At 63.9% G+C, this 12,047-nt stretch overlaps 1 protein-coding gene and 1 long non-coding RNA gene across 2 annotated transcripts; one reads left to right on the top strand and one right to left on the bottom strand.

Annotated features, from left to right (window-relative positions):
* Positions 1-300: 300 nt before the first annotated feature.
* LOC308178022 lies at positions 301-2,102 on the bottom strand. Its single transcript, XR_013939530.1, has 2 exons — positions 2,029-2,102; positions 301-1,330 (listed from the first exon to the last, which is right to left on the bottom strand). It is a non-coding gene; the product is annotated as an uncharacterized lncRNA (long non-coding RNA).
* On the top strand, positions 1,324-8,214 carry LOC308178016 (uncharacterized protein). Its single transcript, XM_080555986.1, has 7 exons — positions 1,324-2,604; positions 3,393-3,520; positions 4,165-4,270; positions 6,513-6,660; positions 6,732-6,835; positions 6,912-7,029; positions 7,872-8,214. Exons 1-7 carry the CDS (start codon positions 1,984-1,986, stop codon positions 8,054-8,056), a joined length of 1,410 nt encoding a protein of 469 aa, XP_080412112.1. The 5' UTR covers positions 1,324-1,983; the 3' UTR covers positions 8,057-8,214.
* The last annotated feature ends 3,833 nt before the right edge of the window (positions 8,215-12,047 follow it).

Genomic DNA, 12,047 nt, shown 5'->3' with positions numbered 1-12,047 from the left:
TCTAGCTCAGTGCCCTGTAACTCTCCCCACTGACGGTTGTACTTAAATAAAGCAAATGGCACATTTTAATCACCTTCATCATCCCGGCCCTGCTCCCTTCCCCAGGGCACAGGACAGGAGGGGGGGACACCCAGGGGTGTCCTGTGCTGCTTGGGCTGCCCACGGTGGCACTGCGGGGTGGGGACAGATGTCACCGCAGTGCAGCAGTGGGACACAACGCCGTCCCTGAGCGGCAGGACAGCGGTGGGCTCGGTCACGGCACTGCCAGCGATGGGAGAGGAGCCACGGTACCTGTAGGTGGCCATGCGTGCGCATCTGCATGCACGCTCACATGGGCAGGAGCATGCGTGTGCAACTGCATGCATGTGCAGGTGCATGCATGCAAGTGTGAGTGTGTGCACAAGCAATTGTGTGCACACAGAGATGCACGTGCACGTGTGCATCTATATACACACATCTGCATGTGCATACACACGCTTGAGCATAGGCACACCCATGCCTGCACGTTTGTGCACTCGTGCACAGATATGTTTGCACCAAGCACATGCACAACCTGTGTGTTTGCTTGTTGTGCACTCAGGTGTGCTTGCACAACTCCCCACACCGCACATTCGCAGCAGCCTTCAGCGCTGAAATCTCGGGGAAATTTCTCCTCATTTTGCTGGCGGACGGGGCTGGGCGCGGGAGCAGCAGCAGCTGGCACAGAGCGCCCGCGCCACAGATAAGTTCCTGCCACCAAGTTTCCTTCCCCTGCTCATTTTCTGATTAGCCCCTGTCTGATGCGTCGGCAGCCGCGCTGCACGGAGCTTATTCAAAGGCAGCGTAATCTTTGCAAAGCAGCAAACAGGGGGCAGAGACGCATCCAGCTCCCAGCAGTCGGAGGTAATAACTCCTCGGGGACGCGCTGACAAGCCGCCGGGAGGGCTGTGGAAATCCTTTCTGCGGCTGAGCCGAGAGGATTCTCCTGCTATCCCCTAAAGCCTGCGTGTCACCTAGTCCAATAAATGGCATTATCGGGAAGGTGGCACTTTGTTCCAGCGTATCTTGGCACTGTGCTGGCTTTGCATGGGAAAGTGAGGCTTAGGGGATGGGGGTGAGCGGGTGGCCGTGGGAGCTGGAGATGTGGGATGGAGACGGCACGGAGACATCGCCCTGGGGTGGCCCTGGTTGTCCCATGTCCCTGCATCCTGCCTGGTCCTGGTGCCGCTGGGCACCACGCTGGCCAATAACTTCAAAATGATGTGGAGATTTGCAGCCAAATCCTCTTGTGAAGAGATTTAGGAGGGTGGCGGAGATAATTAACCATCTCTCCCCAAGCATTGACTTGCAGCTGAAAGGGGGAAAAATAACGATGTTTTTCATACGCCTCTTAAATCACCCTGATGCCCAGCCGGGGTGTGGTGCAAACACAGCTCAGCACAGCAGCTGCGGGGCTGGGAAAGCTGTGGTGGAGCTGAGCAGAGCAGGGATTTGGGTACAGGGGGACAGCCAGGGACGGGGACGCCTCGCAGGCCACCGGCACAGCTGTGTGTGCTGGAGGAGCTGCCTGGGGAGGGACCTGCCCTGGCCCTGTGTCAGCTGTAGGACGCTGAGGGGTGGCACAGAGGTACACAGCTACTTCGGGAGGCTTGGTGCCACATCACCCTGTGACCCTTCTCTGCTGGGACCTGCAGCCCTGCCCGTGCCAGCACGAGGTGGACCCGCCACTGCGGGTGCTGCCCTGGCTCTGTCACCAGCTGGGGACACAGCTGAAGGGGACCTGACACCACGAGGGGAGGAGGGCAGGGAGATTTGGGGGCAGAGGTGCCTGAGCCTTCCCCCAGCAGCCTGTGTGAGCCACCTGCACCCCAGGCAGAGGACAGTGCTCCAGCAGGGCTGTCCCACCGCTGGTCCCATTGTCCCTCCACTGGGTTTCTCCGTGCCAGCCCCTGGGGACAGGGAAGTGACCCGACAGGGCTTGATACCCTGGGTGTGCTGGGCCTTATGGGGGGCAGCACGTCCCCTCCCACCCCCAAAACATTTCCCTACCGCCAAAAGCCCCCAAAGCGGCAGCAGAAGCCCCGCATTAGGGCAGGGAGGAGATGCCCACCGGCAGCATCCGGGTGCACGGTGACACCCAGAGCTGTCCCTGCCCTGCTCCTCTCCCTGGCAGGGCTCGGCGTGGCCAAGGAGGCGACCGTGGGTGGCTTCAGGCCCTGCCAGGAGCGGGGAGGACGCAGGGCAGAGCGAGGAGGAGGAGGAGGAGGAGGAAGGCCTCTGGTGCTCCATCCCACCCCCTGCCTCACGGCAAAACGCAGGCGGCTCCCTCCGTCCGCGGCTCGCCCCCACCTCCGGGCCCTCCCCCGGCCTCTCCCCGTCGCTGTCACCGGTGGAGCACGCGTGACACCCAGTGGGCGACCCACGGACTGCAGGGCCGGGTGCCCGAGCCCAGCCCGTGCCGGGGGCGGCCCCGAGCGCTCCCCGCGGCTCAGCCGCTCCGCGCACACCCAGCCCCGGGACGGCCCCGGCCCCCCCGGCACCCCCCGTGGGGCGGCTCCTGCGGGGCCGAGCTGCCTGCAGGCACAGCTCCTCGGGCAGCCCGTGCAGGGCTTCACCACCCTCACGGTAACGGGTTTCTTCCTGAGACCTCGTCTAAATCTCCCCTTTTTTAATTTAAAACCGCCCCCCCTCATCCTAGCACTGCACGTCCCGGTAAAGTCCCTCCCCAGCTCCTTACAACCCCCTTCACACCCCCGTGGCCCCACTCCAGCAGCCCCGTGTCCTTGCAGCCGCCCCGAGCCGAGGGCAGGGGCAGCAGGGACAGTCCCCCCCTCGCCCGCTGGCCCCGCTGCTTCGGGTGCAGCCCAGGATGTGGTTGGCTTTCCGAGCTGCACACACACGTTGCTGGCTCCTGTTGCACTTCTCACCCACCAGCACCCCCAGGTTGCTGGGGGCCACTCTCAGCCCATTCCCTGCCCAGCCTGTGCTCACGCTTGGGGTAGCCCCAACCCAGGTGCAGCACCTTGCACTTGGCCCTGCTGAGCCTCGCGAGGTTCCCGTGGGCACACCGAAGCCCTCAGGTCCCCACTGAAGGCATCCCCTCCCTCTGGTGTGCTGACACCCCCTGGCGTCACCGCAGACGTGCTGGGAGAAGGCGATCTTACTGCTGAGGGGAAGGGGCCGAGCTGGGGCACCCCACAGTGGGGCCTCACGGACCTGGGGGTGGTTTTGGTGACTTTGGTTGTTCGTCTGAGCAGTTGGGGAGCTCCTTCTGGGGGGGTTTGACCAAGTGAGGGTGCCTCGATGCCTGCTTGGTGGCTGGGCTTGAGCTGAGCACTGCAGGGTGAGGGCTGGGGCCATGTTCAGCATCCCCCCCGTGGGTTGGCCAGGGACCCACATCACCCGTGGCACAGCCCTGCAGGCGAGGCTGCACTGGGAGGAACGGGTGTGCAGCACAGGCAGAGCCTCAGCCCAGGTGGACACCAAGAAGCTCAGAAGTGGGACCGACAGGGAGCGCACGGACATCACCAAGGTGGGACAAGTAACGCCAGGTTCCACCCAGGGCATGGGCAGGGTCCCAGCAAAAAGCACCGGGGACAAGGTGGCAGACAAGAGGGTGTCAACCGGGGCGAGCTGTGGCCTGGGCCACGGCAGGCACGAGGCCAGCAGCCCGAGGGATGGGGCTGTCCCCCCGCTGGGTGCCACGGAGGGCACGGCTAGGTGCTGCATCTCCTCCTCCGTGCTCCTGCAAGTAAGCTGCTGCTGCAAAGTCAGGCTCAGAGATTGCCAGGGGACAGCAGGGATGGCAGGGACGGGGACACGGGGGGCCAGGGGCAGCTCTGCCCTGAAAACCGAGCCACCCGCGTGCTGCTACCTGCTGAATAATAGAGGAGCCGGCAGGCAGCCGGAGAGAAACGTGATCCCAGCGAGCCTGGGGAAGACATCCGAGCTGCCGGCAGCTGCCGTAGCACCCGCAGGGCAGGAGCCTTCCTCCCCACCGTGCCGTGCGGCCGCAGGGCTCTGTGCATCCTTGGGGCCGTGAGGATGAGGATGGCTGCGTGAGCCCTGCACAGGAGCTGGCTCCCCGGGCGGTGAGGCAGAAGGAGCCTCCCTCAGCTCAGCCCCCATGTCCAGAGCGGGGGAGATGGTTTATATCCCGGACGACTCCGACTTCAGCTCGTTCAGGGAGCAGTGCGAGAGCCTGGAGGGCTGGCACTGCCGCTACAACAAGGCTGGTGTCACCGTCTGGAGCCATGGCCAGGAGGAAAGCTGCACCGTGCAGAAAATCAAGGTGAGCCCTCCCCTGCGCACCCCCCTGTCACACCAGCGCCCTGCTGCAGCCCGCCCCAAACAGCAGGGCTTGGGGGGTTTGGACCCAAAAGCACTTCTGCAGCTGGCGAGATGCTCCATGGGCTCTCTGCCTGCCCCATGCTCCCGGCATCTGGACCAGGACGCTGCTGCAGTGTGGAAACATGCCCGGGGCACACCCATGTGTGCTCACCTTGCCGCTGCCCTTGCTCCAGACACAGGTGGGAACGACCTTGTGGAGATAGCCTCGTTGGGAGCCCCCTGGGGCATGAGATGGGCAGGTGGGTGCCTCTCCCCCGGCCGTGCCATCCTGGGGTGCATTGCCTCGTGTCCCACACCAGCCGAGCATCCCTGAGGGTTTCGGATGCCCCACGTGCTGCGCCGGGGACTTTGCTGCCTGCCAGGGGATGGATCTGGGATTCTGTCGCTGGGGCTGTCACACCGTGCTGCTCACACACATGGCACCAGTGATGGTGCTGGGTGACCCTGAGCATATCAAGAGTGGCTGTGGGGCAAGGGAGCCCCATCACCTCCTCAGTCCCACTGGTGGAGGGGTTACACAAGCATGGCAGCATCCTGCAGGGCAGCGCTCGACTCCAGGGCACTGTCGTGGCTTTTCTGCCACAGGATCCTCACCGAGGATCAGACAGGAATGGGGTCTGCCATAGAAAGTGGGGCTGGAGCACCTGACCAAGAGGCTGACCTGGCAAGGAGGGCTTCCAACTGGGAGCACGAGGGAAGGGTGACCATGGCCTGGAGAGCTGGGAGGCACGGGGAGGTGGTGAGGAGGCACCTGGGGCAGAGGATGCTGGAGGAGGCTCTTGCACTGCTCTCCTGATCGCAGAGCGGCCGCAGCCCAGCACGACACCAGGAGGAGGTTGTGGATGCCCCGTCCCTAGGGGTGCTCAAGGCCCTGGGCAACCTGGTCTAAGTGGGTGGCATCCCTGCCTGTGGCAAGCGGTTGGAACCAGGTGATCTTTAAGGTCCCTTCCAACCCCAAGCATTCTGTGATTCCATGAGGAGCTGGGCATGCAGGCACATGGTGATTGCAATGCTGCTGTGGATGGAGGCCCATCATGGTCAAGACGATGAGGAAGAGGAGGAGGAGGAGGAGAGGCAGAGATGCAGCTCTGCACAGAGCTGCAATACATGCAGCTCTGACGTGGGATGGGTGGTGAGCCAGGGCAAGCTCCCAGGCCAGGACCAAGCAGCACACAAGCCAGCTGGGCATTCACAAGTCCACAGGACCATGTAGGATGCACCCAAGGGTGCTAAGGGGTCTGGCTGAAGTCACAGAGACTGCAGGAGGTCCCTGATAACCAGGAAGAGGCAAACATCACAACATCACATCCGTCCTCCAGAAGGGCAAGAAGGAGGCTGCAGGGCACTGCAGGCTGCCTGCATCCCCATGCAGGAGGTGGAGCACAGCCGTGTGCAGGCGCCCGAAGGACAAGAAGGGACATGGGGACAGCAGCAGGGACTGCGGCACCGTGGTCAGGACAGGCTGGCAGGGTCCTGGCAAAGTCCAGCCCTGTTCAAACAAGCGCAGCCCAGCAGAGGATGCAGCGTTATATCTGCCCTTTCCACTGCTGAGCCCCATAGAGCAGGGGTCCCAGGAGGGTTCAGGGGTCTGAGCATCGTCATGCCATCACCCAGACGGGGGCACTGCCAACAGCTCCTTGGTGCGGATTTTGGTTGGGCTGGAGGAGGATGGGCAGTACGCTCTAGGGGGGGATTTTGGGGGTGCAGTGCTCCCGTTGGGGCACCCAGTGCTTTCAGGAGGATGCGTGGGCCCCTCCTGCAGCAGCAGGTCCGGGTGAGGACGGGCTGGGTGCTCCCACCCCACGGTGCCCCACAGGTACGGCACAGCTCCAGCCCCATGGGGCAGACGCCTCACCCCGGGGAAAGCTGGCCCGAGATTGATGGGACCTGCCCCCCGCGTTCAAAGGGCCGTCTCCCATTACACGGTGCTGCCGCGCACCTCATCAAAGATGCAAGGCCTCTAACGAGGAGCAGATGACATCTCCTTCCTCCAGCGCCGGGAGGAGCAGGGATGGGGCCATCAATAATGCACGCGCCTGCACCCGCGGGCGGCTCCGGTTGCAGCCGGACCGGCCAAGAGGAGCAGCCTCAAGTCCCCATCCCTGGGGGTGGGCATGGTCCTGGGGACCCGAGGGGGACCCCAGGGGGGCCCAATGGGGACGTGATGGCCCGTCTCCCCGCAGACCCGCATCTCCTGCAAGGACGTCCCTGCCGAGACCCTCTACGACGTGCTGCATGACACCGGCTACCGCAAGAAGTGGGACTCGCACGTCATCGAGACCTACGACATCGGGCGCCTGACCGCGAACGCCGACGTGGGATACTACTCCTGTGAGCAGCCCCCAGCCCCCCCCTGCACCCCAGGGTGCCCCTGGCCGGGCTGTAACTGGGTGTCTCCGCAGGGAAGTGCCCCAGCCCCCTGAAGAACCGGGATTTTGTCACCCTGCGCTCCTGGCTGCCCCTGGGCGATGACTACATCATCCTCAACTACAGCGTCAAGCACCCGGTGGGTGCCCGCGGCCCCGGGGCAGCCCTGGGCAGCTGCTCAGGCAGGCTCTGAGGCTTGCGGGGTCTTTTTGCAGAAATTCCCTCCCCGGAAGGATTTTGTCAGGGCCGTGTCCCTGCAGACCGGTTACCTGATCAAGGCCAACGGCACCGGCGCCTGCGTCCTCTATTATCTCACCCAGGTGGACCCCCGAGGTGAGAGCCGGGAGGGGACGCTGCGGCGTGCTCCCACGGGGATGGGTCTTCAGATCTGAGAGCCATGGCACTGCAGAGTGGTTTGGGCTGGAAGGGACCCTAAAGCCCACCCAGTGCCACCCCTGCCATGGCAGGGACACCTCCCACCAGCCCGGGCTGCCCCCAGCCCCATCCAGCCTGGCCTTGGGCACTGCAGGGACGGGGCACCCACAGCTCCCCTGGGCAGCCTGGGCCAGGGCCTCACCTCCCTCAGAGGGAAGAATTTCCTCCTTAAAGTGAATCAAAATCTACTTTCCTCCAGTTTAAAACCATTACCCCTTGTCCTATCAATACAGGCCCTTATACAAAGGATCCCATCTTTCTTATAAGCCCCTTTAGGTACTGGAAGGCTGCTGTGCGGTCTCTCCAAACCTCTTCTCCAGGCTGAACAGTCCCGGCTCTCCCAGCCTTTCTTCACAGCTCCAGCCCTCTGAGCATCCTCATGGCCTCGTGGATTTTTCGTCCACCAGCACCCCCAAGTCCTTCTCCACAGGGCTGCTCTCAATCCACCCCTTGCTCAGCCTGCACTCACACAGGGTCACCCTTGCACTTGGCCTAGTTGCTCTTCATGAGGTTCTTGTGGGCCCACCATGGATCTCCACCATCCTGAGACCCAAAGCGAAGTGGGGACAGCGAAGGGAAGATGGGGAACCCTCCAGGGCATGGCATGGGGCAGTAGCCATCAGACCTGGGGGTCTTGGTCCAGCACCGGGCGCTGCACTTTGGCCAATGCACCCGGCAGGGATTTTGGAGGCTTGTGGCATCTCTGGGTCAGCTCCATGATGAGGCTTTGGGTCTTGCAGGGTCGCTGCCAAAGTGGGTGGTGAACCGGGTCTCGCAGTTCGTGGCACCCAAGGTAAGCAGGGTGTGGGGCTGGTGGTGGGGCTCCAAAGCAGCCGTGGGGCTGGGGGAGCCGAGGGGCTGGTGTCCCAAACGCAGCCCAGCCCCCTGGAGAAGCAAGCGGTGGTGCAGCGTGGGGTGGCCATGATGGGCTGGACCGGCTCTTCCCGCAGGCAATGAAGAAGATCTACAAGGCAGGGCTGAAGTACCCCGAGTGGAAGCGCAGGCACGACCCCGGGTACAAGCCCTGGGTGTACCCGGAGCAGAGCACGCTGCCCAGCCTCAGCCTGGCCGAGCTCTCGCTGCAGCACGCCGACTCGCTGGAGCACATCGATGAGACTGGGCTGACCGAGGACCACCTGAGCACCAGCGACCACGAGGCCTGACGGGGCAGGGGGAACGTGGCACCTGGTGCCCCCCAAATCCTCCGTCAGTCCTCCTGTGGAAGCCTGCAGCACGGGGGCTGGGAAGGGGGGAGGACCACGCCGGTGCCCATGCACTTGGTGCCTGTGGCGATGTCCCCACGCAGGTGGCAGAGCGGGATGCAGGAGTGGGTGCCCCAGGGAGGCAAAAAAAAAGGGGGAAGGAGACTTCCTGGGGTGGGAAGGAGCTTGGTCTTGCTGCTCTGAGACCTTCGGGGTGTGCTCCTCACGGCCCTAGAAGCAGAGGGTCTGTGTGGGACCTGCCCAGGCTTTGCAGCAGCACGGGACTGGGACCGTCCCTCTCTGTCCTGAGGTCCTGCCCTGCCAGCCCCCCTTCAGGTCCCCCCAGGCTCTGTGTGAACCCCATCTCCGGGAGCCCCCCAGGTCCCCTCCTGGGTGACGGATTCACCGCCGCAGGCTGCCTCTGGTGTTTGCTGCTGCTGTGGTTTCTGGCACAACAATAAAAGGGTTGGTGTGTGCACAGCCACCGAGCTTCGGGACGGCATGGGGCACCGAGCACCCCCGGGCTGCGCGGGGTGCCAGCACCCCAGGGTGCCCACTCAGTGGGTGCAGGGGCTGGGAGGGGACAGAGAGGGGGATGCTGGGCTCGCACATCTGGAGGGAGCAATGCTGGGCTCTGCACATCTGCACGCCTGCGGGTGGGTGTGCGTGGGCACAGGACGGCTTCCGCCGGACAGCGGGAAGTTTGTCTGGACAGACGGCGCCCGGGGAACAAGCTGACGAGTGCTGGATTTTTCCACCCACCCGTTTGCTGCAGGATTCCTGCCTCAGAGAGGTTCAAGCCTGCTCTGTTCCGATGCAAACAGGGATATCACTGGCAACAGGGCTGGGCCTGAGACCTGTCCCAGCAAGGTTAAGGGTAGGGGACATGGACCAGGACATGGCGGCCCCCATGAGGATAACCCCCAGGGCCTGCAGAGCCACCATCCCCTGGGGGTTTGGGGTCCCTCTGATCCCCCAGCCTCCCTCTGAGTGCCGCTGCCCTGTGCTTGCTGTGCCTTGTGCTGCCCTTTTTGTGCTTCTCTCCATGGCACCTGGCTGCCCACCCCAGCATCCCGGGCACAGATGCTCGCTGCCCCCTTTAGTCACCCCACAGCATCACCTATGTCCCCTGTGGGAGAAACTCCCCTGGGTGCTGCCCTGATGGGCACCCAGACCCCGCAAGGCGCTGAGACGAAGACCACCCCGCGTGGTCGCAGCCTCTCCTTGCTCCCCAGGTGTTTCTCTTCCATAACCAGGCTGCAGCTTCTGCTGCGGGGACATTTTAGGTGAATTTTCTGTGATTTTCAGCCACCCTTCAGTAGGGGTGAGGAGCTGCTGCCTGAGCTCCAGGAGGCTGGGGGGGAGTCCCTGGTACCCAGCGCAGAATGCTGCCCCAAACGGCCGGGGTGACAGTGGCACCGGATGCACGGGGAGGACAGGAGGGTTGGCAGGGACAGGGACCCGCAGCCAGCGCTGGGCTGTGACCGAGCTCCCAGCATCACCACGCCTGGGGGGTTTGTGATACTTGTGGGGCTGGGGAGGGGGACATCCCCAACCTTGTGGGGTGCTGGACCCCCAGCACGACATTTTCACCCCAAAAGACACCTCGCTGATTGTTTCCCCAGCAAGGGGCCACATGCCAGCATCCCCTGAGTGAGGGAGGGGCAGGCAGGGTGCCAGGGGGGGTATGGGGGGACCAGAGCTCCCCTGGGTGCCCTTGCTGGGATTATGGGGGCGCGAGCGGCGGGGGCTGCGGCCCCCCAGGAGAGCGCATCTGGCCGGCTCTTCCTGCCTGGCCCCGGTGCAGGGATTGGAAAGGAAACGGGAAGCTGCTGCTGGGGGAGAGATTAGTTCAGCAGCGAGCGATGTCAGCCGGCCCCACAGATGGGGGGGGGGGGGCGTGGGGCCCGTGCTGCCCCCGTGCACCAAAGCATCCGGTGTCCCAAATGTCACCAGGCTAGGGGAGGGTGTCGCCCTGTCCCCAGGCTCTCACGTTTTGCAGGTGACATCTCCGGAGCTGGCAGGGGGGTCCCATCCGCACCACCCATGCTGGGAGCAATGGGCCCCCCTGAGCAGCCTGCCTCAGATAAGTGTGTCCTGCGTCCCCCCTGCAGCAGGTCTGCGAGGTGCTGCCTCCAGCCCCCTGTCCTGCTCCTCACCCTCCCTGCCCCTCTGCCGTGCCCTGCAAACCCCCCGGGGCCGCTCGGCACCGTGCTTCCAGCTCCCCCATGGGGCAATCGTCCTGAGCCCCCCACCCTCTGCTGCTCCCTGGGTGCAGGGATGGAGGGACAGAGGGAGGGATGGAGAGAGGGATGGAGGGATGTAGAGATGGATGTAGGGAAGGAGGAAGGAAGGAGGGATGGCCGGGCAGCTGGACACACGGACCTTAGGGCACAGTGTCATCATGGGGTGCTTCCGAGAGGGGGGAAGGAGCAGGTCAACGTGCTGGAAGGATCCCAAATTCACTTTGATCTTCACTTCCTCCAGCCCTTGCCTGCGTGTTCACCAAGCCCAGTCCCCAACCCCAGAGTTGTTTTCCCCAACCCCAGGGCTCTTTTCCCCAACCCAGGGCTGTTTTCCCCAAACCCAGAGCTGCTTTCCCCAAACCCAGAGCTGTTCTCTGCTCCTGCCCATCTGCCTCCCCCCAGGAGTGGGTGAGACCTTCCTGTTGTTGTCAAAGCCGGGAGGCCAGCCTCTAAATATAGATCCCATCAGCAGGTTGGCAGACGCCAAAGCGATCAAGTGGAGTCCTTGAAAGCTGCACAGTGGGAGGTGGGCAGGTAGGAACCCCCCGAGGACCAGCCCAGCCCTGGCGCTGCGTGTGTCCTGCCTCCACAGGGCTGGGGCAGGCTGCACGGGGCTGGGAGGTGCTGTGGGGTGCCAAGGAGCATGGGTCAGGTCCCGCACAGCACTGCCTCTACCAGCACTCGTGCCTGCAGCAAGGCGGGATTGAAACCGCATCCTTTGCTGCCACCACAGCTCTCCTGCAGCCTCCGTGTGCTTATGTTTAGCCAGGGGGCTTCTGCAAAGAGGCACGGGGCACGGGGTGGGTTCGGAGGGTCCCTGAGCACCCTGAGGGTCCCTGGGTGTCCTGCCTCTGCACCCCGCCATGGGGAGGTCCATTGGCCCCCCCGTGCCATCCCCAGCCCCATAGCACCTGGTGGGGACAGGGGAGGAAGGGGGGGATGCACCGGGGCCATCGCTGAGTTCTGCTTCTGCTTTGCAGAAGCAAGCCTATGAGAAGGAGAAGCTGCATTTCCCCGCCTTGCAGCACGCACAGGCTCAGCCGGGGCGGCCCTCGCACCCCGGGGGGGGGGGGCCCACAACCTCCCCGCAGGAAATTCTGGGGCTGCGGGGATTAGAGGCAGGCCCGAGGTGCAGCACGGGGAGCCCCCAGGGCATGGAGCAGTTATCAGCCTGGCCACAGGGTACAGAGAAAGGCTGAAGGCGGTGAGATACCATCTCAGATAAGGGCAGGGTTGGGTAACAGCAGAGCTGGTCTAACGGCACAGGACTCTTGCGAAAAGCGTTGTGCTAGGAGCAGCCAGGTGGGTGAACGAGCAGGGTCCGTGCCGGGCAGGAGCCCCCTGTGCCCCCCTAACCCATCCCCGCAGCCATCCCATCACCATCCCCTGGTCACAGCGGTGGGATGCAGTGTTGTACCCACAGAATCCCTTGTAGGAATCCCAGTTTTTCACCCGCCCAGTGCCCATC

The sequence above is a fragment of the Anser brachyrhynchus genome (assembly GCF_964034855.1).
Source record: "Anser brachyrhynchus genome assembly, chromosome: 14".
Taxonomy (NCBI): Eukaryota; Metazoa; Chordata; class Aves; order Anseriformes; family Anatidae; genus Anser; species Anser brachyrhynchus.
The sequence above is the reverse complement of the archived record's forward strand: the minus strand, read 5'-3'. Positions and strand labels throughout refer to the sequence as shown.